Below are 27,398 nucleotides of genomic sequence, written 5' to 3'. Positions count from 1 at the left end.
GAAATTTTAGTTGAAAGCCAGATTGTTTTTCCTGATGAGAAAATGAGGAACTCGAACGAGTTCAGTAACTTTTCTGAAGACACGTAGCTGGACTAGAATGCAGGTTTTCTGACATCCAGCGGAATGCAGTTCCCCTGCCCCTCGCTCTCAGTAGATCTCAGCGGGAGAGCAGTGCTGGTACGTGAATGTCATCGGGGATACTGATGGATGGAAGTCCTGTGCCTCTTTGTCAAGTGGCCCCATGTGACTCTACTTTTACTGTTCCTTTGCCTTCACCCTCCATGGTCAGTGGTGCGACGTTTCTTCGTGTTTTTGGTGCCTTTGGCAGAAATCCTTTACTAAATTGCTGCTTCTAATTGTCTGTCCTGGAAAATCAAGAAATCATGCTTGAAACAGCACAGTTTTAAGCTCATGAGGCCTAAAAATTGTATGATGCTTGAGACGGTGCTGTCGAAAGGCATTTTGGCAGACACCACAGCCAGATGCTGAACTAGGGTTATATAGCATCTCCAAGGCGACTCTTTGATATGGAAGCAGAAGTGGCACAAATAAGATTTTAGATGTTTTACTAGGACTTCTAAGACAGTGATCCTCAACCAGGGACTATTTTGTTCCGTGGGGGCCAATTGGCAATATCTGGAAACATTTTGGTGTCACCACTGGGGAAATAAGGGAGCGGTGCTACTGGCATTGAGCAGGTAGAAGCCAGGGATGCTGCTGACTTCCTATAATGCACAGGACGCCCCCACAATGAATGCACAGGACAGCCCCCACAACAAATGCACAGGACAGCCCTCACAACAAAGAACTCTCCACCCTCAAGGTCAGTAGTGCTGAAGTTGCAAAACCCTGATCTAAGACCATTAAGGCCAAAGAACATAGGAGAAGGATTCAGATTACAAATCTAAGACCATGAAAAAAAAAAAAATCCAAGAATTGAAAGAAGAGACAATGAAGAATAGCTGCTGGGATTTTGGGGTCAGATGGTAAGTGCATGTTTGACTTTATGAGAGACTGCCAGACTGTTCCAGAAAGGGCTGGATTATTTTACATCACAACGAGGTGCAAGAGTTCCAGTTGCTCCATGTCCTCATCAGCACTTGCAATTGTCAGGTTTTTTAGCCATTCTGATAGGTGTAAAGTGGTGTTTCATTGTGGTTTCTAATTCACATTTCACTAACAACTAATGATTTGAGTATCTTTTCGTGTGCTCACTTGCTAGCCATATGTATTTCTTTTCTTTTATTTATTTATTTATTTTGAGATGGAGTTTTGCTCTTGTCGCCCAGGCTGGAGTGCAATGGCACGATCTCGGCTCACTGCAACCTCCACCACCTTCCAGGTTCAAGCGATTCTCCTGCCTCAGCCTCCCAAGTAGCTGGGACTACAGGCACCTGTCACCACGCCCAGCTAATTTTTGTATTTTTAGTAGGGATAGGGTTTCACCATGTTGGCCAGGATGGTCTTGAACTCCTGACCTCAGATGATCCGCCCACCTCGGCCTCCCAAAGTGCTGGGATTACAGGCGTGAGCCACCACGCCTGGCACCCATATGTATTTTTTAGTGAAGTATTGGGTCAGATCTTTTGCCCATTTATTGAACTGGGTGATTTTTCTTACTACTGAATATCAACAGTTCCTTTTATATTCTGTATGCAAGTATTTTCTCAAATATGTTGTATTTTGCCCACATTTACTTCCAGCCTGTGGCTTGTCTTTTAATTCTCCTAACAGTGTCTTGTATAGAGCAGAAGTACCTTTTTTTTTTTTTTTTGACAGGGTCTTGGTCTGCCTTCCAGGATGGAATGCAGTGGCACAATCATGGCTCAATATAGCCTTGAATTCCTGGGCTCCCACCTCAGCCTCCTGAGTAGCTGGGACAACAGGCACACACCACCACACTCAGCTAATTTTTTTTTTTTTTAATGGAGTCTCACTCTGTCCCCCAGGCTGGAGTGCAGTGGTGCAATCTCAGCTCACTTGCACCCTCCACCTCCTGGGTTCCAGCGATCCTCCTGCCTCAGCCTCCCAAGTAACTGGGATTACAGACATGCGCCACCACACTTGGCTCATTTTTGTATTTTTATTAGAGACAGGGTTTCACCATGTTGGCCAGGCTGGCCTCAAACTCCTGACCTCAAGTGATCTGCCTGCCTCGGTCTCCGAAAGTGCCATGATTACTGTTGTGAGCCAATGCACCTGGCTGCTAGTTTTTTAATTAGTACTTCGTTTTTGATGAAGTCTGTTTTATCATTTTTTTCTTTTAGGGATTATGCTATTAGCGGTATATCCAAGAAATCTTTGCCTAACCCAACGTCACATGCTTTAGAAGTTTTACAATTTTAGGTTTTATATTTTGATACATAATCCATTTTGAGTTCATTGTTATATAAGATATAAGGTGTGGGTTAGGTTCACTATTATTATTATTATTATTGCTATAATAATAATTATTGCCTATGGATGTCTGGCTATTCCAGCACCGTTTGTTGAAAAGGCTATCCCTTTTCCACTGAATTGCTTTTGTACCTTTGTGAAAAGTTAGTTGATCACATATACTCGTATGTGGTATTTCTGGATTCTCTGCTGTTTCACTGATCTATTTGTCTGTCCTTCACCAGTACTACAGTGTCTTGACAACTGTAGCTTTATAAAAGTCGTGAAATCAGATAGTGTGAGTCTTGCAACTTTGTCTTTGTTTTTTAAAGTTGTTTGGCCATTCTAGTTCTTTGCCTTTCCGTATAAATCTTAGAATCATCCTACTGATTTCTATGAAATACCTGCTGAGATTTTGGTTGGGATTGAGTTGAATTCATAGATCAGTGTGGAGAGATAGGACATCTGAACAATATTGAGCATAACGTATCTCTCCATTTACTTAGGTCTTCTTTGATACATTTCCTTAGTGTTTTTAATTTGAGCATACAGATTCACCATATATTTTATATTTATATTCAAATTATTATTATTATTTTTTGAGACAGAGTCTTGCTCTGTCACCTAGACTGGAGTGCAGTGGCATGATCTTGGCTCACTGCAACCTCTGCCTCCCGGGTTCAAGCGTTTCTCCTGCCTCACCCTCTCAGGTAGCTGGGATTACAGGTGTGTGCCACCATGCCCGGCTAATTTTTTTTTTTTTTTTTTTTTTTTTGGTATTTTTAGTAGAGATGGGGTTTCACCATGTTGGCCAAGCTGGTCTGGAACTTCTGACCTCAAATTATCCACCCAACTCAGCCTCCCAAAGTGCTAGGATTATAGGCATGAGCCACCGCTCCCAGCCTTGAATTATATTTATTTCATGTTTTTTGGTGCTGTTATACAACATACTTTTTAAAAAAAATCAATTTCTGCCAGATGCAGTGGCTTATGCCTGTAATCCTAGCAACTAAAGAGACTGAGATGGGAGGATCACTTGAGGCCAGGAGTTTGAGACCAGCCTGGGCAACATACTGAAACCCTGTCTCTAAAAAAAAAAAAAAAAATTAAAAATTAGATTGGGTGTGGTGACTCATACCTTTAATCCCAGCACTTTGGAAGGCTGAGGCAGGCAGACCACTTGAGGTCGGGAGTTCAAGACCAGCCCGGTCAACATGGTGAGACCTCATCTCTACTAAAAATACAAAAATTAGCCGGGTGTGGTGGCGTGCGCCTGTGATCCCAGCTACTTGGGAGGCTGAAGCATGAGAATTGCTTGAACCCGGGAGGCAGAGGCTACAGTGAGCCAAGATCGCACCACCACTGCACTCCAGCCTGGGTGACAGAGCAAGACTTCATCTCAAAAAAAATAAATAAATAAAATAAAAAATTAGCCAGGTGTGGTGGCATGCACTTGTAATCCCAACTGCTTGGGAAGCTGAGGTGAGAGAGGATCACTTGAGCCCAGGAGTTTGAGGCTGCAAGTAAGCCATAATTGCACCACTGTGCTTTAGCCTGGGAACAAAGTAAAACCCAACTCTGAAAAAAATTCTAATTGTTCATTGCTAGATTGTAAAAATACATTGATATTTATATATTAATCTTGTACCCTGCAACCTTGCTAAACTCACTTATTAGTACTAGTATCTTTCTTTGTAGATTCCTTGAGATTTTCTACATAGACAATCATATCTACAAGTAGAAATTGTCTTATTGCTTCCTTTTCAATCTGTACGCTTTTTATTTTTTTTATTGCTTTATTGTGCTAGCCAAGGCCTCCAGTAGGATGTTGAATAGGAATAGTAGAGAGGACATCTTTGCCTTCTTCCCCATTTTAAGGGGAAGGCATTCAATATCTCATCATTAAGTATGATGTTAGCAATAGGGCTTTTTATAGCTGCCCTCATTGGATTAAGAAAGTCTCTTTCTACAGACGCAGAAGCTGAGGTTAAAAAGAAAGAAAAGAGGCCGGGTGCAGTGGCTCACACCTGTAGTAATCCCAGCACTTTGGGAGGCCGAGGCGGGCAGATCACAAGGTCAGAAGATGGAGACCATCCTGGCTAACACAGGGTGAAACCCCATCTCTACTAAAAATACAAAAAATTAGCCAGGTGTGGCGGTGTGTGCCTGTAGTCCCAGCTACTTGGGAGGCTGAGGCAGGAGAATGGCATGAACCCGGTAGGCGGATCTTGCAGTGAGCAGAGATTGCGCCACTGCACTCCAGCCTGGGCAACAGAACGAGACTCCGTCTCAAAAAAAAAAAAAAAAGAAAAGAAAAGAAAAAAATTTTTTTAAGTCTCCTATTCCTAGTATGCTAATCGATTTTATTATGAATAGGTGTTGAATTTTATCATATGGGTTTCATGTATCAATTGATATGATCATATGGTTTTTCTTCTGTTAGTCTGTTGATATAAATTATATTGCTTGATTTTAAAATATTGCATCAGCTTTGCCTTTTTGGGGTAAGAACCACTAGGTTATTGTATATTTTCCTTTTTATTTATTACTGGACTCAATTTGCTGATATTTTGGTGAGGATTTTGGGGTCTGTGTTCATGAAGGATGTCGGTCTGTGGTTTTCTTGTGATATCTATCTGGTTTTGTTGACAGCTGTCGTGACACCTCGGTTCCTGTCTTTAAAGAATTTAAACATGAGACACACAGCAAAGGAGAGGCAGCATAGAGTAATTTATTGCAAAAGGAAAATAATATTTTGAAAGTTAGGTATAGAATAGACAGTACGCCCTGAGAGAGAGAGAATTCAGAGTGGGCTGCTTATAAGGATGAGACAGCAAAGACTGGCACTAGGGAGACTCTTTTAAAGGGAGCCTTACATGATGATTCCTAAGTAGGTGGGAAGAGGTGTTGCCAGGAGGCATATTCTGGGTGGTCCTCTGGGTGCGCATGTGCAGTAGCTGTACATGCTTGTTCATTCGTCACTGTCTCATTAGCATCTTAAATCTCGACCCAGGGGTGTGTTTTTTACTATTATAATGAACGAAGAGTCAGTCTGAGGACAGGCAAAATCAAGATATGCTTGCTCTCTACAGGGAAAATTCCCTACTGAAGATAGCTGAGCTCAATTACAATGAGAATGCTGAGGCTTATGGTGTTGACTGTGTGGTCACCATAGTTGCTGTGTCCAGAGAACCTGGTCATTTTTTTTTTTTACTACCTATCCTGCCTCAGTTTTAGTTATCTATTTCTTCTTTTTTTTTTTTTTTTAACTTTTCATTGTTACATGGCCTTCCAATGAAATACCTATTTCTTTCTTTTTTTTTTTTTTTTTTTTGAGAGAGAGAGAGTGTCTCACTCTGTCGCCCAGGCTGGAGAGCAGTGGTGCAATCTCGGCTCACTGCAACCTCTGCCTCCCAGGTTCAAGGGATTCTCCTGCCTCAGCCTCCTGAGTAGCTGGGATTACAGGTGCATGCCACCACACCCGGCTAATTTTTTTGTATTTTTAGTAGACATGGGCTCTCACCATGTTAGCCAGGCTGGTCTTAAACTCCTGATTTCAGGTGATCTGCCCTCCTCAGCCTCCCAAAGTGCTGGGATACAGGCATGAGCCACCGCGCCTGGCCTGTTTCTTCTTAAGTAAGCTTTAGTATCTTCTGTCTTTGAAGGAATTTGTAGGTTTCATTTTAATACTCAAATTTATTGGCATTAAATATTTCCTGACTATCCTTTTGATGCCTGTAGCATCTGTAGTGATGTTCTTTCTTTCATCCCTCATACTGGTATTTTGTATTGTCATCTTCTCATCCTCCTTCTCCTCCTCTCCTCCTCCTTCCCTGTCAGTCTGACTAATTATTAATTTTATTGACCTTATCAAAGAACCAGCTTTTGGTTTCATTGATTTTTCTCTTTTCAATGTTATTGATTGCTGCTGTTATATTAGTCTTGGGTTTAAATTGCTCTTCTTTTCATGGTTTCTTAATGTAGAAGCTCATTTAGAACATTGATTTGAGACTATTCTTTAAGCACTTAATGGTATAAATTTCACTTAATGCTATAAATGGAGCACTGTTTTAGCTTCATTCCACAAATCTTTATATGTTGTATTTTCATTTTGATTCAATACCAATTACTTTTTAATTTCCTTTGCAACTTCCTCTTTGACCTAGGTTATTTATAAGCTTGTTGTTTAATTTTAAAATGTGTTGGGGCTCTCATATCTTTCTCTTATTGTTTTTTAGTTTGATTTCATTATGATCAAATCAAATAACATATATATGTATATATATATATTTTTTTTTTGAGGTGGAATTTTTTTTGAGGTGGAATTTTGCTCTTGTCGCCCAGGCTGGAGTGCAATGGCATGATCTCGGCTCACTGCAACCTCTGCCTCCCGGGTTCGAGTGATTCTCCTGCCTCAGCCCCCCAAGTAGCTGGGATTACAGGCACATGCCACCACACCCAGCTAATTTTTGTATTTTTAGTAGAGACAGGGTTTCACCATATTGGCCAGGCTGGTCTTGAACTCTTGACCTCAGGTGATCCATGTGCCTCAGCCTCCCAAATTGCTGGGATTACAGGCATGAGCCACCACACCCGGCCCATATATTTTTTAAGATTTCAATTTTTAAAAATGTATTATGGCTTTGTTTTATGGTCCGGAATGTGGTCTGTGTTGCTGAGTGTTCTGTGTGCACTTGAAAAGGATGTGTATTCTGCTGTTGTTGAGTGGAGTATTCTATAAATGTCAAGTAGGTCAAGTTAATTGATAGTATTGTTCAGGTCTTCTGTATTCTTACTGATTTTCTGACCACTTGTTCTACTGGCTCCTGAGAAAGGAATGTTAACATCTCCAACTGTAATTGTGGATTTATCTATTTCTCATTCAGTTCTGTCAGCTTTTGTTTCAGATTTTTGAAATTACTTTGTTATTTTAAATAGTCACATTTTCTTTTGTTTATTTATTTGTTTATTTTCTTTGCAGTGGAAGTCTAACTATGTTGCCCAGACTGCCCTCAAACTCCTGGGCTCAAGTGATCCTCCTCAGCCTCCTAGACTTTAGCTAAGACTAAAATGGTCATATTTTCTTAGTGAACTGACTCTTCCTTTTATAATTATATAATGCCCATCATTATTCCTGATAATATTCCTTGTTCTGAAGTCTACCTTGTCTAATAAATAGCCAATCCTACTTTCTTTTGATCAATGTTTGCATACAGTATCTTTTCCCATCCTTTCAATTTAACCTGTCTAAATGTTTATATTTAACATGGGTTTCTTGTTGACAGCATATAGTTGTGCTTTCATTTTTTTTAATCCCATCTGAAAATCTTTGTTTTTTAATAGAGGTGTTTATGGCATTTATATTTAATTAAATTATTACCTGTTTTGTCTCATTTGGTTTTTGTTCCTCTCTTCCCCGTTTTTCTACCTCCTTTTGAAGTATTTGAATATTTTTAGTATTATTTTTTAGTTTATGAATTAGTTTATCTTGTGTGTGTGTGTGTGTGTGTGTGTGTGTGTGTTTAATGGTTGCTCTGGGGCATTATAATATACATACCTATCTCAGCATCTATTTAGAGTTGATGTTGTAATTCTTTAAGTAAAATGTATCTTTACAACCATGTAAATTTCTTGATACTTTCTCAATTATGTTATAATTGTCACGTTTTTGGTTTTTTTTTTTTGAGGCAGAGTCTTGCTCTGTCGCCCAGGCTGAAGTGCAGTGGTATGATCTTGGCTCACTGCAGCCTCTGCCTCCTGGGTTCAAGCAGTTCTCATGCCTAGAGACAGGGTTTCACCATGTTGGCCAGGCTGGTCTTGCCTGGCCTCAAGCAATCTGCCCACCTCAGCCTCCCAAAGTGCTGGCATTACAGGCATGAGCCACCACGCCTGGCCTATCACATGTATTGTATCTACATATATTACAGGCAATGTGACAACTTTTGCTTTAAATGGTCATTGAGATTTTAAAGATCTTAAGGGAAAAATTGTTGATTATGTTTATCCAGATATTTACCATTTCTGTCACTCTTTCTTTTTTACTGAAGATACAAGTTTTCTCCTCAGCTCACTTCTTTTCAACCTGAAGAACTTCCAATGTAGCCTTTCTTCCTAACCACGAATTTTCCTACTTCCCTTCATCTGAAAATGTCTTTATTTTACTTTCATTTCTGAAGGATAGTTTCACTAGACATACCTATTTCAGCACTTTTTTTTTTTTGAGACGGAGTCTCGCTCTGTTGCCCAGGCTGGAGTGCAGTGGTGTGATCTCGGCTCACTGCAACCTGTGCCTCCCGGGTTCAAGCAGTTTTCTGCCTCAGCCTCCTGAGTAGCTGGGATTACAGGCGCCTGTCACCACACCTGGCTAATTTCTTTTGTATTTTTAGTAGAGATGGGGTTTCACCATCTTGGCCAGGCTTGTCTTGAATTCCTGACCTCGTGATCCACCCGCCTTAGCCTCCCAAAGTGCTGGGATTACAGGCGTGAGCCCCCGCGCCCAGCCCTTCTTTCAGCACTTTAAGGATGATACTCCAGTGGCTTTTGGCCTCCCTAGTGTCTGTTGGGAAATCCATGGTCACTGGAGTCGTTATTTTCCTGTGTTAATATGTCACATTTCTCTTAACTACTCTCCTGAATTTTTTTAGTCTTTGGTTTTCAAGTTTTATTATGATATATATGAGGGTGGTTTTCTTTTAATTTAACCTGTTTGGGTTTCATTGAACTTTTGATAATTTTCCCATAAGTCCCTGAAACGTTCATCTTTTTCATCTTTTTTCCTCTCTCTCATTCAGGTTATATAATCTTTATTAATCAGTCTTCAAATGAATGACCCTCCTCTGTGATCACCATTCTGCTATTGTTTTATTTTAATTTCAGACATTGTATTGTTTAGTTTTAAATTTTCTAATTTTTTAAAAAATAGTTTTTCTGGGCTGTGAACTTTCGTCTTTCCATACTTGAAATATTAAAGGGCTTTACCTCATGGAGTGTAGTTATAATAGCTGCTTTAAAGTTTCTTTCTTCCAGTTCCAACATCTGTGTCATCCGGGAGCTGACATCTATTGATTGCCTTTTTCTTTGAAAATTGGTTCTATTTCCTGATTCTTTGTATGTAGAGTAATTTTTTATTGTTTCCTTGACATTTTGTTCTATTTATTTATTTATTTATTTATTTAGAGACAGGGTCTTGCTCCCTTGCCCAGGCTGGAGTGCAGTGGTGCAGTCACAGCTCACTGCAGCCTCAACCTCCTGGGCTAAAGTGATCCTCCCACTTCAGCCTCCTGAGTAGCTGAGGCTATAGGTGCACTGGCACCACACCCAGCTAGTTTTTTTATTAATATTTTCTGTAGAGACGGGGTTTTGCCGTGTTGCCCAGGTTGGTCTCGAACTCCTGAGCTCAGGTGATCCACCCAGCCTCTCAAAGTGCTGGGATTACAGGTGTGAGCCACCGTGCCTGGCTATCCTTGACATTTCAGTGTTCTGTAGATGGTGGGTCCATATCATAATCTTTTGAAGAATGTAGATGTTTTTTGTTCAACAGGAAACCCTGCAGACCACAGGTTCTGTCTGATCTTCTGTGGGTAGTGGTTTCAGTCTTAGTTTAGTTGGGTCTTTGCTTTTTTTGTTTTTTGCTATACTGCTTGGCACCTGTCTCACTCATGCTCAGCTCAGGGGTGAATCTCTGTGTTCACACACACAATTAGGAATTTCTCTTTTCCTGCACTCTTCTCTTTTTTTTTTTTAGACAGGGTCTTACTCTGTCCCTCAGGCTGGAGTTCAGTGGTGCGATCTCCGCTCACTGCAACCTCTGCCTCCTGAGTTCAAGTGATTCTCGTGCCTCCTTGCCGAGGAGCTAGGATTGCCGGCATGTGCCACCACGCCCGGCTAATTTTTGTATTTTTAGTAGAGACAGGGTTTCACCATGTTGCCCAAACTGGTCTTGAACTCCTGACTGCAAGTGATCCACCTTCCTCGGCCTCCCAAAGTGCTGGGAGTACAGGCGTGAGCCACTCCGCCTGGCCTTCTGTGCCCTTCTCTTTGGGATTCATCCCATGCTCACTGGACTGCACAGGCCTCTTTTCCTGGTTCTCTGGCCAGAAACACAAGGTTTCTTACGGAGTTTTAGCCAGCTTTTCTGCTGCACTACTAGGCAGGTCTGGAATTGGTGCAAAGCCAGGAGAGCAAAAGGGTGAAAAAAAAAAAATAGGAAACTTATTCCCTGTACCAGTCTTGTCTGTAAGTTTTGATTCCCCTTCATGTCACCTGCTTTTGTTTGGTTTTCAGAGTCCTCAAGTAGCTGCCTTCATATTTGATGCAGAGTTTTCACTGTAATTATCAGGAGACACAGCCTGTCTTGGCTTACCTCACCATGCCAGAACTCCCCGGAATGCTCTTTTTTTGATCACAGGCAGGCCTTTCCCCCCATCAGATGCTCTTAAGAGCCCTCTGTCAGTGCAGGTTTTAGGTTATTAGGCACCTGTGAAGGTGTGGGTTTCTCGGGAAGGAACTGTCTGAGGAACTCTAGAGAGAAGTGTCATGGATCTCTTCTCCCTCCTGTTATAAAAGATAGAAACCCAATCCCAGCTGGCTTAAGAAGGAAAGAACACTTGCTGGCGTCTGACCAGCAGGGCAGGAGTGTTGCCAGGAATTCTTCTTCTCATCTCTGGGCATTGCTTCCCTGCACTGAGTTCTTCTCAGGCAGTCCCCTCCAGGGGCTGACAAGGTGACTCACCTTGGCCTTCATCCCCCTGGTTTAACAACCCCAGAGGACAGCAGGTAGCTTTTCTTCAGTAGTTCCAGCAAACGTCCCAAAGCTCGCACTGGACCAGTGAGGGTCACGTGCTTATCTCTGAATCAGTTCCTGAGGCTAAGGGCATGGAATGTGCTGCTTGGCCAGCCTGGATCAGATGCTCAGCCCAGGGCCGGCGGGGGTAGGAATGTCAGTTCATCTGGACCTCAGGGGCTGACAAGGGGGATACTAAAGTATGCATTCTCGGCCAGGCGCGGTGGCACATGCCTGTAATCCCTGAACTTTGGGAGGCCGAGGCAGGCAGATCACTTGAGGTCAGGAGTTTGAGACCAGCCTGGCCAACATGGTGAAACCCCATCTCTACTAAAAATACAAAAATTAGCCAGGTGTGGTGGTGCACACTTGTAATCCCAGCTACTTGGGAGGCTAAGGCAGGAGAATTGCTTGATTCCATCTCAAAAAAAAAAAAAAAAGTGTGCATTCTCAGCCTGGCTAATATTACCCTAAAGGAAGCAAAATAACTGAGATATGACAATGGTTTGTCAGATTGATGGTATTGTCTGTTGGATTAATATTTCATGGGGGGAGAGGGATTAGGGAAAAATGTCTAAAAGAACTTCTGTAGGGACTGTAATTTTTTAAAAAGGTTGAGAAACACTTCCCTGCAGGAAACTGAGGTGCTGTTACCAGAAGAGGGGGGTGGATACCAAGCAGCTGAAAACAGCACCTGCCCACTCTGGGGGAGTTGGAAGCTGAAACCAGCGGCAGGCAGGAGTAGGCCAGTGTGAGGCACCTGCTCAGAGGGGCTTGGTGGGGAGCCACGTAGGGTGCTGGCCGCTGCAAAGCTGAGCCTCTTCTTTGGTTTCTGTGGCCTGGGAGTTCTGCATTGAAGATTATACTGTAGGAAGCATGGAGAGGACCCTGACCCAGCCACTCTGCTGTCTCTGCTGCAGGTGAAGAACGAGGTGGAGAAGCTCCCCCGACAGCAGCGGAAGGAAAGCATGAAGCAGAAGATGGAGGAGCACACGCAGAAAAAGCAGCTTCTTGTGAGTCCCTGGCCTCAGCTGGGGAGTGCAGGGGCTGGTGCGAGACCTGGAATGATGACCAGGCCCCCTCTCTGCCTTTGCCCAATCCCTGCCCCTCAAATACCCTGTTCTGAATACCTAAATCTGGCCTCATCCTTCGTGGCCCCATTATCCCCTCCTCCATGCAGCCTTCCTCGATTGCCCTGCCTCCATCTGGAAGTAAGCTCTTCCATCTCTGGATACCCCAACACTTTACACTGACCACCCTCCCAAACCCTTAGCACCTCCTACCTTGTTTTGGGGTTATTTATTTGTAAGTCACATCTCCTTGAGCAACCCAGTATATTCCCCTGCCCACTTGGCATCTTTTAAGTGTAAAGGACATCAAACTCGTGATGTCCCAGACCTGGTCCTGTTATGCTCTGAGGGGTACCATTTTCCTTCCTTTCTGGCCTGTCATTCCTGACCCCTCCTTTCCCTCCAGTCCTTCGTCACCTCCTGAAGCATGGTATGTATATTTCTTATCTCCTGTCTCTGGATCTATCAACTCGTCACCAGCTCCATGATCCCCCAGCCACTGTCCAGTGGCCTCCCAGCGAGGCTTCCTGTTGCTGTTTTTCCCCTGCAGTTTCTTCTCTCCTGCCTGCAGGTGTGATCAATGTGAATTCCAAGTCTGATAATAGCACCCTTCCCCCCACAGCCCTGTGCCTTAAAACCCTTCAGTTGCTCTCGCATTGTCCCTAAGATAAGCACTGCCTCTTTGCTGTGCCCTGGCCGGCCTCCCCAGCCTTCTTTTTATCCTTTGCCGGAATGCTCCCATTTTCCCCCATGAGGGGGTCTTTGTGTGTTCTGCTTCCTCAGCCCCCAAAGCAGAAAATTTTTGAGTCCACGTTTAGAAATGCTTTGTATATTACCTGCTTCAGCATTCATAGCTTACTATGGTAGGAGCTATTCATTTTCCCATTCACAGAAGAGGAAACAAAGGCTGAGAGAGGTGACATTGCTGAGTTCACATTCAGGGAGGGGGTCGAGGCCTCAAGCTTGTGTTCTCTCCGAGACACCCTATGACCTGTCCCATTACAGCACGATTAGGAAGAGAACACAGGGTGGTGAGGGCGGGGCACACAGGCCCTCATCCACGCAGAGGGACAGCAGACTGTGTGGCCTGGAGGAGGCAGTTGCATGGAGAGCTTTGAAGATGTACACATCCTTTGGCTTGGATTTTCTGCTTCTAGAAATCCTGAGGGAATCTGAAAATCCTGAAGGAGTTATCACAGAGGTTCACAAACACTTAGCTACCAGAATATGAAGTAGCACTATTTAAAATAGATAAAACCTGGAAACACCCTGTTGTTTATTGGATAAATAACATCCATAGCATGAAATGTTTTCAGCTATTCAAACACATGTGATAGAAGATCACGTTATTTATTTATTTGAGACAGAGTTTCAAAACTGGGAGTTTCATTCCATTTTTTTGTTTTTTTGTTTTTTTTTTTTTTTTTTTTTTTTTTCGAGATGGAGTCTCACTCTGTTGCCCAGGCTGGAGTGCGGTGGTGTGATCTCAGCTCACTGCAACCTCTGCCTCCCGGGTTCAAGCAATTCTCCTGCCTCAGCCTCCCAAGTAGCTGGGACTACAGGTGCCTGCCACCACACCTAGCTAATTTTTGTATTTTTTGTAGAGTCAGGGTTTCACCATGTTGGCCAGGCTGGTCTCGAACTCCTGACCTCAGGTGATCTGCCTGCCTCAGCCTCCCAACGTGCTGGGATTACAGGTGTGAGCCACTGTGCCTGGCCAGAAGATCCCATTATAACGTGGAAAGATTTTTTAAAATAATTTTTTAAAATTGTGGTAAGATAGTCATAAAATTTACCATCTTTACCATTATTAAGTGTACAGTGTAGTGGCGTTAAGCATATTCACATTGTGCGGCCATCTCCGCCATCTATCTCCAGAACTCTCTCATCTTGTAAAACTGAAACTCTGCACCCATCAAACCGTAATTCTCCATTTCTTCTCCTCCAACCCTTGGTAACTTTATTCTGCTTTCCCTATGAATTTGACTACTCTAGGACCTTATGTAAGTGGAATCATAGAATATTTGTCCTTTTGTGACTGGCTTATTTCACTTAGCGTAATGTCCTCAAGGTTCATCCATGTTGTTGCATGTGTCAGAATTTCCTTCCTTTTTAAGACTGAATAATATTCCATTGTGTGGATATAACACATGATGTTTATCCATTTATCTATCGACGGACATGTGGGCTGTTTTCATCCCTTGACTATTGTGAATAATGCTGCTGTGAACTTGGGTGCACATGTATCTCTTTGAGCCCTTTTTAATAATTTTTGTAATACAACAATAACAATACCTATAGATACACTTGTATAGACATACCACAGTTGCCAACTCTGGGTGATAGGATGATTGGAGAGTTTTACTAATTCCGTGTTTCTGAATTTTTTTATTTTAATTTTTTTTACTCTTTACTATGGAAAATTAAAAACATAGGAATAGGGAGGCCGAGGTGGGCGGATCACTTGAGGCCAGGAGTTCAAGACCAGCTTGGCCAACATGGTGAAACCCCGTCTCTACTAAAAATACAAAAGTTAGCCGAGCATGGTGGTGCGCACCTGTAGTCCCAGCTACTCAGGAAGCTGAGATGGCAGAATCACTTGAACCTCGGAGGCCGAGGTTGCAGTGAGCCGAGATCACGCCATTGTACTCCAGCCTGGGTGACAGAGCGAGACTGTCTCTCAAAAAAAAAAAAAAAAAAGAAAAGAAACATAGGAATAGGTATAATCATATAATGAACCACCATATACCTATCACGTAATCTCAGTAATATCACCTAATGTCCACTCGTTCACTCCCTGACCCCAAGGTATTCTTTTTAATCAAATCCCAGACATCATATTATTTTACCTGTCAAACATCACAGAAATAACTACCATACCATAAACACACCTAGCAAATTCAACAATAATTGCTGAACAACATCATATTGTCAGTATTCCAGTTTCCAATTATCTTATGAATGTCATACTTAAAAAAAAAAAAAAAACTGGCCGGGCACAGTGGCTCACACCTGTAATCCCAGCACTTTGGGAGGCTGAGGCAGGCAGATCACGCAGTCAGGAGCTTGAGATCAGCCTGACCAACATGGTGAAACCCCGTCTCTACTAAAAATACAAAGATTAGTCAGGAGTGGTGGCGCTCACCTATAATCCCAGCTACTCAGGAGGCTGAGGCAGGAGAATCGCTTGAACCCGGGAGGCGGAGGTTGCAGTGAGCCAAGATCATGCCACTGCACTCCAGCCCTGGTGACAGACCGAGACTGTTCTTTGATCCAGGATCCAGGTGAAGCCCACATGTTGAAATTGGTTGATGTGTCTGTAAGTCTCTCTTCAATTTCTCCTCCACCAATTTCTTTTCTGTTCCTGAATTTTCTTCTCTGATCACGCGGGCTTTTCTTCCATAATAGGAAGAGACATTGAGGTGCCCAAGCCAGCTCTGGATAAAGGCCTGTCCTCCTCTCTCCCCACAGGACCGGGACTTTGTAGCCAAGCAGAAGGAGGACCTGGAGCTGGCCATGAAGAGGCTCACCACCGACAACAGGCGGGAGATCTGTGACAAGGAGCGCGAGTGCCTCATGAAGAAGCAGGAGCTCCTTCGAGGTGGGGGTGTGCAAGTGGCAGCGCTGTCTTGGCCCAGAGTCGCTGTGGACATCCCAGCCCTGGGAAGTGGGGTGGGCAACAAGAACCTCCCAGGCCTTCTCCATCCCCAAAACTAAACATCATTCTTCATGGTGAAACCTGGGGAAAACCCCCACTGAAGTAAGGAACGAGGCAAGGACACCAGTTGTCACCAAGACTATTTGACTTTATTCCAGAAGTCAAGAGAAGAAAAGAAAGGAACAGGCATAGAGTAGGTTAATAAGTGAGTTGGGTTTACGGGAGGTGGAGACAGCTTGGCATTGACGGAGCAACCACTCTGGCAGGCCATGTGCCAGTCCATTTTTCTACCTTTATCTCATCAAATCCTCACCTAACACTGTGAGGCAGGGCCTAGGTTATCCCCATTTCTGTAGATGAGGAAACTGAGGCTTAGAGAGTTACTATTCTTTGGCCAAGTATCTTAGTTCATTTGGGCTGCTATAACAAAATACCACTGACTGGGTGGCTTATCAACAACAGACATTCATTTCTCACCCTTATGGAGGCTGGGAAATCCACAGTCAAGGTGCCAGCACATTTGTGGTCTGGAGAGGGCTTACTCTCTGCTTCATAAATGGCACCTTCTCACTGTATCCTCACATAGCGGAAGGGAGACTAGCTCTGGGGTCTCTGGGTTTTTGGGGTTTTGTGGTTTTTTGGGTTTTGGGGGGTTTTGTTTATTTATTTATTTATTTATTTATTTATTTTTTGAGACAGGGTCTTGCTCTGTAGCCAAGGCTGGAGTGCAGTGGCACAGTCATGGCTAACTGTGACCTCTGCCTCTGAGGCTCAAGCAGTCCTCCGATTTCAGCCTCCCAAGTAGCTGGGACTACAGGCACGTGCTACCACGCTTGGCTAATTTTTGTGTTTTTTGTATAAGTGGGGTCTTCTTTGTTGTCCAGGCTGGTCTCAAAGTCCTGAGTTCAAGTGGTCTGCCTGTCTCAGCCTCCCAAAGTGCTGGGATTAGAGGCATAAGCCAACATGCCCAGTCTGGGGTCTCTTTTATTAATAAAAAGGCAGTAATTCCATTCACGAGGGCTCCACCCTCATGACCTAATCACCTCCCAAAAGGCCCCACCTCCTAATACCCTCACCTCAGGGGTTAAGATTCCAACATACACATTTGGGGAGGGGACATAAATGTTTAGATCATAGCACTGAGGTTGCACAGTTAATGTGTGATAGAGCTGGGCCTTGGATGACGATATCAGGAAGCCGGGCCTACCTTGGTGCTGTTGTGAGTTCAAGGGATTTCAGGGCTGATTGAGGAAAAATAAATGACCACAAGATGGCAGTAGAATACAAGCGGCTTTGCTTGGGGGGCATTTTGACAGGTTGACACGCTGAGGGGGTCCCTTACAGAATGAGGCTTTCTAGAGATGATGGTGCAGGCCACCATCCAGCAGGGGAAGAGGGCAAAGGAACTCTTGGGCAAGAAGGGGACTGAGAGGGGGCTCACATGTCTAGATGTTGTCGTCCAGCGTGGGGAGCTCGGACGGGGCGTCTCTGGGTCAGAGAACTGCAAAAGGCAGCGGTGGCTTGGGGTCTTTATGGAGCCCTTGGGTCTATCTTCTCTATGGCTGGCAGATGTTAGGTGCAGTTTCATGGGGTATGCAAAGTAGGCAGGCTTCAAATGGCTAAATATCTGCTTGGTTTTAGTTTTTTGTTTTTTTTTTTTTTTTGAGATGGAGAGTCTCACTGTCTCACTGTGTCATCCAGGCTGGAGTGCAGCGGCACAATCTTAGCTCACTGCAACCTCCACCTCCCAGGTTCAAGCAGTTCTTCTGCCTTAGCCTCCTTCATAGCTGGGATGATTACAGGTTTGCGCCACCACGTCTAGCTAATTTTTTATATTTTTAGGAGAGATGGGGTTTCACCATGTTGGCCAGGCTGGTCTTGAACTCCTGACCTTAAGCAATCCACCTGCCTTGGCCTCCCAAAGTGCTGGGATTACAGGTGTGAGCTACTGCGCCATTCTCCTGCCTCAGCCTCCTGAGTAGCTGGGACTACAGGCGCCTGCCACCACGCCCAGCTAATTTTTTTTTTTTGTATTTTTAGTAGAGACGGGTTTTCACCATGTTAGCCAGGATGGTCTCAATCTCCTGACCTCGTGATCTGCCTGCCTCGGCCTCCCAAAGTGCTAAGATTACAGGCATGAGCCACCGCGCCTGGCCCTGTTTGAGCTTTTTTATGTAACTATATACACTTTTTTTGTTTTTGTCTTTGTTTCTTGAGACCAAATCTCACTCTGTCACCCAGGCTGGAGTGCAGTGGCACTATATTGGCTCACTGCAGCCTCTGTCTCCCCTGTTCAAGCAATTCTCGTGCCTTAGGCTCCTGAGCAGCTGTGATTACAGGTGCACGCCACCATACCCAGCTAATTTATATGGTTTTAGTAGAGACTGGGTTTCACCATTTTGCCCAGGCTGGTCTCAAGTTCCTGGGCTCAAGCAATCTGCCCACCTCAGCCTCCCAAAATGCTGGGACTACGGTGTGAGCCACTGTGCCTGGCCGTACATATTATGTTTTAAAAATAACAAGAGGATGGGTACAAATTTGAGTTTGGTGCCTGTGGACTTTTGACGGTCCAGGCCTGCTGTGAGGAAGTAAACAACACGAGGCCAATATCCCAGGGCCATTTTTGGCTCATTTATAAAACAGGCCTCATCCAGGCCTTTGATGACCAGTGCAGTTAAGCAACATAAACTTCTTGTTATTATTTGATGTGGATCAGCAAAACGGGGTTCTTGAGTTTTCAATATTCTGAATAGAGCACAGTTGTTTTGAGAAAAGCCCTAACTTCCTTTTCCTATCCCATGATGTTGGTAAGAACCGCCCTATTTACGGAACTGTGGTTCTGATTTTGGGGTGGAAGCCAAAATTACTATTCTGATATACCAAAAGCAGTTACCATTTTGCACGGAACAGGAATGCAGTGAAATAAACAATATTCGCACTGAGCCAAGCATAATCTCCTGTCTCGAAGGGCGTGAGATTCTCCCTTTGACCCCAGGTCCCCACCCGGGTGCTGTGCACAAGGGTGGATTAATAGACCTCCAGTGTTAAGACGCCAGTATCTTCATTGTCTTCATAACGCATGCATGGGATGTGCAGGAGACAAGGAGGATCTCACCCATTTTTCAAAGGAGGAAATAGTGACGAGGCCATTCTGTCTTCTTTGTGGGGTCTCCATCTGAGCCCTTCCCAGGTGCCCATCAGGAAGGTAGAGATGCAGTGTGGATTGCACTTCAAAGTGTCTCCCAAGGACGTCCCCTCCCTCCATGGTATAGCTGTGTCCATCTGGCAGATATGGCAGCTGATGCCTAGAGAACCTCTCTATTCCTAATCCCACTGATGGAGCTGGGTTCCAGCCTATATCTGCAGTTTCTGTGGCTCCTGACTTCGAACGCTTCTTGCTATACCATGCTCCTGGGAGCTATCATTCCTTAGACTTAAAGGAAGTTTCTAGGCCTCAGCTCAGATAAGCCAACATGGTCTAATGAGGTAGCACATGTGGCGATTCCTGAGCCCAGTAGGTTGGTTATCATCTCCAGCATGAGGAGGCCAGGCAGAGGTGGGGGGCAGAGGGCCTGTCCTCTGGTTGTCAGCACCTCACCAGCTCGGTGGCATGTCCTCTGCAGACCGGGAAGCAGCCCTGTGGGAGATGGAGGAGCACCAGCTGCAGGAGAGGCACCAGCTGGTGAAGCAGCAGCTCAAAGACCAGTACTTCCTCCAGCGGCACGAGCTGCTGCGCAAGCATGAGAAGGTGAGGCTGCCGGCGGCGCGGGGCTCGGATCTGCTGCCGGTCCAACCTGGGAGAGCCATGAGGCTGTATGTGATGGGGCACTTCTTGGGTGCACATTTTGGATGACAAGCGCCCCCAAGAGGAGCCAGGGCTGGCTGCAGTGAGGCCCCAAGAGCTTCTCCAGGGGTGTCCTGCTTCAGCTCAAGGGACTAGGAATAGGGGAAACCATGCAGAGAAGCCGATGGCCCAAGCAGCTTCCTCGCTGACTCTGTTACTTGCTATGTATGTCTTTCCTTTCTTTCTTTCTTTCTTTTCTCTTTCTTTCTTTCTTTCTTTTCTTTTTCTTTCTTTCTTTCTTTCTTTCTTTCTCCTTCCTTCCTTCCTTCCTTCTTTCCTTCTTTGTTTCCTTTTCTTTCTTTCTGTCTTTTCTTTTTTTTTTTCGATGGAGTCTTGCTCTGTCGCTCAGGCTGGAGTGCAGTGGTGCCATCTAGGCTCACTGCAACCTCCACCTCCTGGGTTCAAGCGATTCTCCTGCCTCAGCCTCCCGAGTAGCTGGGATTACAGGTGCTTGCCACCATGCCCGGCTAATTTTTGTATTTTTTTTTAGTAGAGTTGGGCTTTCACCTTGTTGGCCAGGCTGGTCTCAAACCCCTGACCTCAAGTGATCTGCCTGCCTCAGCCTCCCAAAGTGCCGGGATTACAGGCATGAGCCACTGGGCCTGCCCGGTGTGTGTCTTTCTTTTGCCCTTTTTTCTCTTTTCCCTCTTTTTGTCCTCCCTTTCCATTTTCTCTTTATTTCTCTTTCTTGTGCATTCCCTCAATACTTTTAGGTCTCCACTTAAACACCACCTCTGCTGGGAAGCCTTCCCTGAACTCCCCAGAGCTGGTGAGGGCCCCTACTCTGTGTGGCCAAAGCACCCTCTCCTGCGGGAATTGTCTGTCTCAGTTCAGCCTCCATAGTGGGACAGTGACAGACAGACCAAGGTCTGGATGCACAGCAGGTGTTTATAATTCCAGTTTCTTATCTAAATGCAGTGATGGAAGTCAGTATAGGGCCATGGGAGTTGAGAATAAGGCTACCCAACCAAGTGAAGAAATCGGGGAAGGCTTCTTGGAGGAGGTGATACCCATGCTGAGCTTTGAAATACAAATAGGTGTTAGGGGAAGGAAAAAATTCAAATGTATCAGGGTTTTTTAAAATATAAATTCATATCTGCCATCACTAATGGTAAACCATCCCCTTTTGTGTACATTTTGCTTTGAGATATTAGCTAATGTTGGCATGCCATCATTGATTAGATGAAAAGGCATTTAGAAGGTAAGAATCCAAGATAATATTAACAAGAATTTTTAAAGTGAGAACAAATAATGTTATTAGTGTAGAAGCAAAATAATACAAACCTTGCTCTGCTGAACATTGTGGGCTGCGTTGGTCCTGGGCCCCTGAGTGGAGTGTGGGAACCTTTAGCCCGTGACCACGCTCTGAGTCCAGAGTGCAGCTGACCTCAGCCCCCCTGGATATTCCTCTCCAGGAGCGGGAGCAGATGCAGCGCTACAACCAGCGCATGATAGAGCAGCTGAAGGTGCGGCAGCAACAGGAAAAGGCGCGGCTGCCCAAGATCCAGAGGAGTGAGGGCAAGACGCGCATGGCCATGTACAAGAAGAGCCTCCACATCAACGGTGGGGGCAGCGCAGCCGAGCAGCGTGAGAAGATCAAGCAGGTGGGGGCCGGGCCTGCAGGGTCTGCAAGCGTGCTGGGGTGTAGGCAGGGCCAGGTTTGGCCTGGCCTGGGCCTTATACAGTTTTGGAGAATATGAAACAAGATGCAGGCTGGCTCACGTCTGTAATCCCAACACTTTGAGAGGCCGAGGCAGGTGGGTCACTTGAGCCCAGGAGTTTGAGACCAGCCTGGGCAACATAGCAAAACCCCATCTCTACAAAAAAATAATTGTTTAAAAAAATTAGCCAGGTGTGGTGGCTACTGGGAAGGCCGAGGTGGGAGGATCGCTTGAGTCCAGGAGGCAGAGGTTGCAGTGAGCCAAGATTGAACCGCTGCACTCCAGCCTGGGCAACAGAGCGAGACTCCGTCTTAAAAAAAAAAAAAAGTAAGATGCACCCCGACCCGCCCGCCATAAGGTCTTGGGAGGGGGTGTGCGAGTCACCAGGTGTGCCCTGGAAGCTTCATCAGCCTCATGGTGAATTCACCTCTGTGTGTGGACAGAGGTGGAGCTTGGTGCTATGTTGCCAGTTCTCCTGCGCCCTTCCCTTCCGCACTCCCACGCTTTTATTTGGCCAGCTTCCCCACATCCTGTGTTGCCCTTGTGATTCCTGCCTGGTACACACACTTTCCTGGCATGTGTCACATTACAGTGTCTTGTCCCCACCAGCCTGGGGGCTCCTCGAGGGCAGGGGCTGGGTCTCAGCTCAGGGTGAGGACTTAACACGGGCACAGCCTGAGGTGGTGCTGGGTACTGGGGCTGTGCACAGACCAGTCCCCCTGAGGGGTCTCCCTGGGCCAGGGCTGAGTGGGCTCCCTACCCAACCAGCCAGGCCCTGGGCCCCTGAGGCACCCACCCTCTCTCTGGTGCAGTTCTCCCAGCAGGAGGAGAAGAGGCAGAAGTCGGAGCGGCTGCAGCAACAGCAGAAACACGAGAACCAGATGCGGGACATGCTGGCGCAGTGCGAGAGCAACATGAGCGAGCTGCAGCAGCTGCAGGTACCGCTCTGCCTGACCCTGCCCTTGCCCCCAGGCTGCCTCAGTTTCCCCAAGGCCATCAGCTCTCGGGGGCCAGAAACTCCACAGCAGGGAAAGATCTTTGTCAGACACGCCCGGGATGGATGGTTTCCATCCCTGCCATGCTGCTCTGGGGCTCTGTGAGGTTGGGCAAATCATATCACCCTCCTAAGCCATAGCTCTCACACCCCTAAAATGGGCGTGGGGATTACCATTCCTGCTGTGCAGGATTGGGGCAAGGACTTGTGAATAAAGTGATGGAGCTGGCAGTGGGCTGCTGCAGGGTTTCTGAGTCATCGCTGTGTTTTGGGCAAAGGTGGTGAGGGTGTGGCCGAGCCCCTTGTGGGCTGCTTTTCTTGTGGCAATTCCTGACCTCTTCAAGCTTCCTGGCCCCTGGGTTTGCCCCACACCTGAGGGTCCTGGCCCCAGGAGCTGGTACTTGAAGCCCCGCTGTGGGGACCGGGCCGATTCGAACCTCAGGAACTGCTCAGGCTGTTGGACCCATCGGGCAATTTCTGGAGAGGTGGGGAGGCGTGGAGGAAACATTCCAGGTGTTGAGGCCTGCCCGGCAGGGCTCTGCTGATTGCAACTGTGTGACTTTTGGCCAAGCCATTCACCTTCCGCATCTGTTTTCCTATCCCTGCCTCGGGTTTCTGTGAGCACTGAGAGAGCCGGTATGAAGTGCCGAGCACAGCTCCTGGCAGGCCACAGGCACGCAGCGCTGCTGCGAGTATTACTTCTCACTCAGCCGAGTTCTAAACTCCCAGAAGCCTCTAGCATGAAATCCAAAATGAAAATCTCCCAAAGTATTCTACTTTTCCAACCCAGTAGGGTCGTGGTATCTGGATAAAGGCACTTTCCCCCTGCTTTATAAGCTCCTCATGACAAGACTGATTCCCTGCAAGAAATCAACAGGGACTTGTCACTGCTGCCTATGAGGGAGATTTACATTTTGTAAAGCAGATAACTTACCTCAGAGAAAGAACAGTGAGGTTGGAAGAGTCTCAGTCATGTCAGTGACCCTCATGCCTTGCCACAGATCTCCCTGAGGAAGTTATATGTGATACATACAGAGTATCTTAGCTCAGGCTGCCGTAACAAAATACCACGATGCTTTAATTAACAGAAACTTCTTTCTCACAGTTCTGGAGGCTGGAAGTCTGAGATCAGGGCGCCAGCAGGGTGGGGTTCTGGTGAGGGCTCCCTTCCTGGCTTGCGGACAGCTGCCTACTTGCTGTATTCTCACAGAAAGTTGAAAATTTACCACACATCCCCACCACAGAGTTAATACAAACTATTAACATATTCTGGACTATTCCTCCAGGCACTTCTTGGTGCATGTGATTTACGTATAGAGTTTGAATAAATGGGATTTATAGTCAAGAAGAAGAAATAATAAATGAACGATGCTGGTGCCCTCGTAGCCACAGCGTGAGGTGTGTCTCAGTCTTCAGGGCCTGCATCTTCTGATTTCTCACCTGTTCTGCCTGGAATTTGTTCCAGAATGAAAAGTGCCACCTCCTGGTAGAGCACGAAACCCAGAAGCTGAAGGCCCTGGATGAGAGCCATAACCAGAACCTGAAGGAATGGCGGGACAAGCTTCGGCCGCGCAAGAAGGTAACCTTGTCCGAGCTGGTGGGCTCAGTCTCGGGCTCTGCTCTGTGCCATGCACAGGCTTCTGGCCAGGACATGTTAGGTCTCCTTATTTTGGTAGACTCTTGCTTTGTGGCACCATGGATCTCCAGCCTGAGAGAGAGAGGAACTTTCTAACCCTTTACGGCTGAACGCCCTGCAGCTTCCACCTCTGGAAGGGCAGCCTCTTGTTTAGCTCCCTCTCACGGACCGAAGGACTCCTGCCATGTGTCCACAGAGGACACTGCAGTGAGTCAAACTAGCCACGCTGCTGGGCCAGAAGCCCAGCCTGTGGGGATTTCCTCTTAGAGGAAGTTATTCTGAGAAGTCAGAACCCGGCACCAGATAAACTACTTGCCAATTTAGTTTTCTGTTGCTGTGTGAACTGCCACACACTTAGCAGGTTAAACCAACACCCGTTTACTCTCTCCTAGTGATGGAGTTCAAGAGTCTGGGTGGGCTCACCTGGGTTCTCTGCTCAGGCTCTCACCAGGCTGCAATCAACGTTGTCAGTGTGGCTGGGCTCTTAGCTGAAGTTTCTGGGGAAGAATCGCTTCCAAACCCATTCAGCTTTCGACAGAATCCAGTTCCTTGTGGCTGTAGGTCTGAGGTCCCTGTTTCCTTGCTGACCTCAGACAGGGGTTACTTTATTTTCTAGAGGCCACCGGCATTCCTTATCATGTGGCCTTCTCCACCTCCAAATAGCAAGCATGCATTCAGACCTCCTCGTGCTTTGAATGTCTCTGATATCCCCTTCTGCCACCAGCTGGAGAAAACCCTTTTTTGCTCTCGTGATTAAATCAGGGTCACGGGATAGCTTCCCTGCTTGCAGAAATGATACCACATTCAGAGGTTCCACCCACACGCAGAGGAGCGGGGAGAGTTATATGAGAGAGAGTCACGGGGGTCATTTTTGAATGGTGCCTGCCATACTTTCACCTTCAAACCCCATGTCCTCGCTCAGTCCTGCATCTTTCTTTACTGCCCTGTCTCTCTCCTTCTCTGCGAAGCCCTGTCACAATTTCTTCCTCCACCCACTGAGAAATTCCTTTCTCAGCCCACTGCAGCCGCTCCTGGCAAGCTCAATAACAACATCCTGGTGGCGGACTCCCATGGATACGGCTTGCTGGACTTGACCTCCTGGTGGCAGCCAGTGCTGCCAGTCACTCTCTTCCTCGCCTGCCTTGTCCTCCTAGGCCCACCTTCTGTTGGGTTTCTTCTCTGTCACTAGCCCCTCTGCAACGTCCCTCCTGACCCATCTGTTGATTTCTTTATTTTATTTTTTATTTTAGAGACAGAGTTTCACTCTTTCGCCCAAGGCTGGAGTGAAGTGGCGCAATCTCGGCTCACTGCAACCTCTGCCTCCCGGGTTCAAATGATTTTCCTGCCTCAACCTCCTGAGTAGCTGGGATTACAGGCACGTGCCACTATGCCTGGCTAGTTTTTCTATTTTTAGTAGAGACAGGGTTTCACCATGTTGTCCAGGCTGGTCTTGAACTCCTGACCTCAAGTGATCCGCCCCCCTCGGCCTCCCAAAGTGCTGGGATTACAGGCGCGGGAACTTGGCTCTCTGCAACCTCTGCCTCCTGGGTTCAAGTGATTCTCCTGCCTCAGCTTCTGGAGTAGCTGGGACTACAGGTGTGCACCACTGTGCCTGGTGGAGATATAATTTTTTAAAAATATTGTATAATGAAATGTGTCAACTTTTGGAGGATCTGCATAACTCAGTAAACTAATATTTTCTAAATGACCAGTGCATGATGTTACAGGATCATGGCTGGAGCAAAGTTACATCCAAGTGCGAGACAGACCAGCGGATTTTTTTTTTTTTTTTTTTTTTTTTTTCCTGAGACGGAGTGGCGCTATCTCGGCTCACTGCAGCCTCCACCTCCCAGGTTCAAGCGATTCTCCTGCCTCAGCCTTCCTGAGCAGCCGGGATTACAGGCACCCGCCACCACTCCTAAAGTGCTGGGATTACAGGTGTGAACCCAGGAGTTCGAGACCAGCCTGGGCAACATGGTGAAACCTCATCTCTACAAAAAATACAAAAATTAGCCGGGCACAGTGGCACATGCCTGTAGTCCCAGATGCTCTGGAGCCTGAGGTGGGAGGACACTTGAGGCCAGGAAGTCAAGGCTGCAGTGAGCCATGATTGCACTACTGCACTCCAGCCTGGGTGACAGATTGAGACCCTGTGAAAAAGAAAAAAAAAAAAATTGAGAAGCTGTCAAGTTCAGGCTGGTGGACACAGGTTTTCTAAAGTTCTCATTTTTGCTTGAATGCTCAAATTTTGTCATTGGCAGTAAATATCCTTTGTTTGTTTCCCTTGAAGTGATCAGCTCAGTTTGTTCATTTTCAAGAGAGTGTTTGCTGAATACCCATGTTTGTCAGTTTTTTTTTTTTTTTGTGAAATGGGGTCTTGCTATGTTGCCCAGGCTCATTTCGACCGCCTGGGCTCAAGCAGTTCTCCTTTCTCAGCCTCCCAAGTAGCTGGAACTATAGACACATGCCACCATGCCCAGTTGTGAGTTGTTTTTTAATAAAAATGATATTCTGCAGAATAAAGTGGCTAGTTCAGCCCACAACTCAAGACAATTGCACAAGAACAATATCAGGCACAAGTACAGGATCTCTAGACAGCCATCGTGCTTTGACCGGCAGCGGGCGGGCCTTATGCATAGTTCTCATTTCCTCACACGGGACATTAAAGGGCTGTGACCTTGAAGGTCAGGATTTAATAAAATGAACCATTTGTGTTGTACCATCAAGGTGCTCTTAAGTGCAATTGGCTTTATTGTTTTAATTGAAAAACTTTCTAAAATACTATGAGTGGGCCTGGCATGGTGGCTCACACCTTGTAATCCCAGCACTTTGGGAGGCCAAGGCGGGTGGATCACCTGAGGTCAGGAGTTCGAGACCAGCCTGGCCAACATGACGAAACCCAGTCTCTACTAAAAATACAAAAATTAGCCAGACATGGTGGTGCATGCCTGTAATCTCAGCTACTCAGCCGGCTGAGGCAGGAGAATCACTTGAACCCGGCGGGCAGAGGTTGCACTCAGCCAAGATCTCACCACTTCACTCCAGCCTGGGTGAAAGATTGAAACTCCATTTCAAAAAATAAAAATAAAAATAAACACATGTGAGTGCACGGTGGTGAAGAATACCCATTCAGTTTGGAGGGGCCATTGTCTTAATCCTCCAGAAGCTCCAGAAGTTTTACCCATCATTGCTTTTGTACCATTAGCACAAATATCAAAGCAGTGAAAAAGCAAACTGTGTCTTAGTAGGAAACTAGAGCTTGCTGCCCCTCCCCAACTCCCAGAAAGTGTTTTGGGCCCCCTAGGGGTTCGTGGACCACACTTCGAGAACTACTGTTCTTGCCTTATCTCCCGTGAGTCTCATCCCCCACTTGTGCT

The 27,398-nt window shown here is 46.0% G+C and overlaps 1 protein-coding gene across 2 annotated transcripts in view; it reads left to right on the top strand.

Moving 5' to 3' along the window:
• STK10 (serine/threonine kinase 10) overlaps positions 1-27,398 on the top strand; it is a 143,942-nt gene that overhangs the window by 110,647 nt on the left and 5,897 nt on the right. For both annotated transcript variants that reach the window (XM_002816190.6, XM_063724393.1), the window contains 6 exons: positions 12,079-12,171; positions 15,700-15,829; positions 19,510-19,634; positions 21,146-21,334; positions 22,204-22,329; positions 23,851-23,964. In XM_002816190.6, the coding sequence (XP_002816236.3) occupies positions 12,079-12,171; positions 15,700-15,829; positions 19,510-19,634; positions 21,146-21,334; positions 22,204-22,329; positions 23,851-23,964 (777 nt within the window). The remainder of the gene's footprint in view (positions 1-12,078; positions 12,172-15,699; positions 15,830-19,509; positions 19,635-21,145; positions 21,335-22,203; positions 22,330-23,850; positions 23,965-27,398) is intronic.

Source organism: Pongo abelii, chromosome 4 (assembly GCF_028885655.2).
Source record: "Pongo abelii isolate AG06213 chromosome 4, NHGRI_mPonAbe1-v2.0_pri, whole genome shotgun sequence".
NCBI classification, from domain to species: domain Eukaryota; kingdom Metazoa; phylum Chordata; class Mammalia; order Primates; family Hominidae; genus Pongo; species Pongo abelii.
This window is presented reverse-complemented; position numbering and strand designations above follow the sequence as displayed.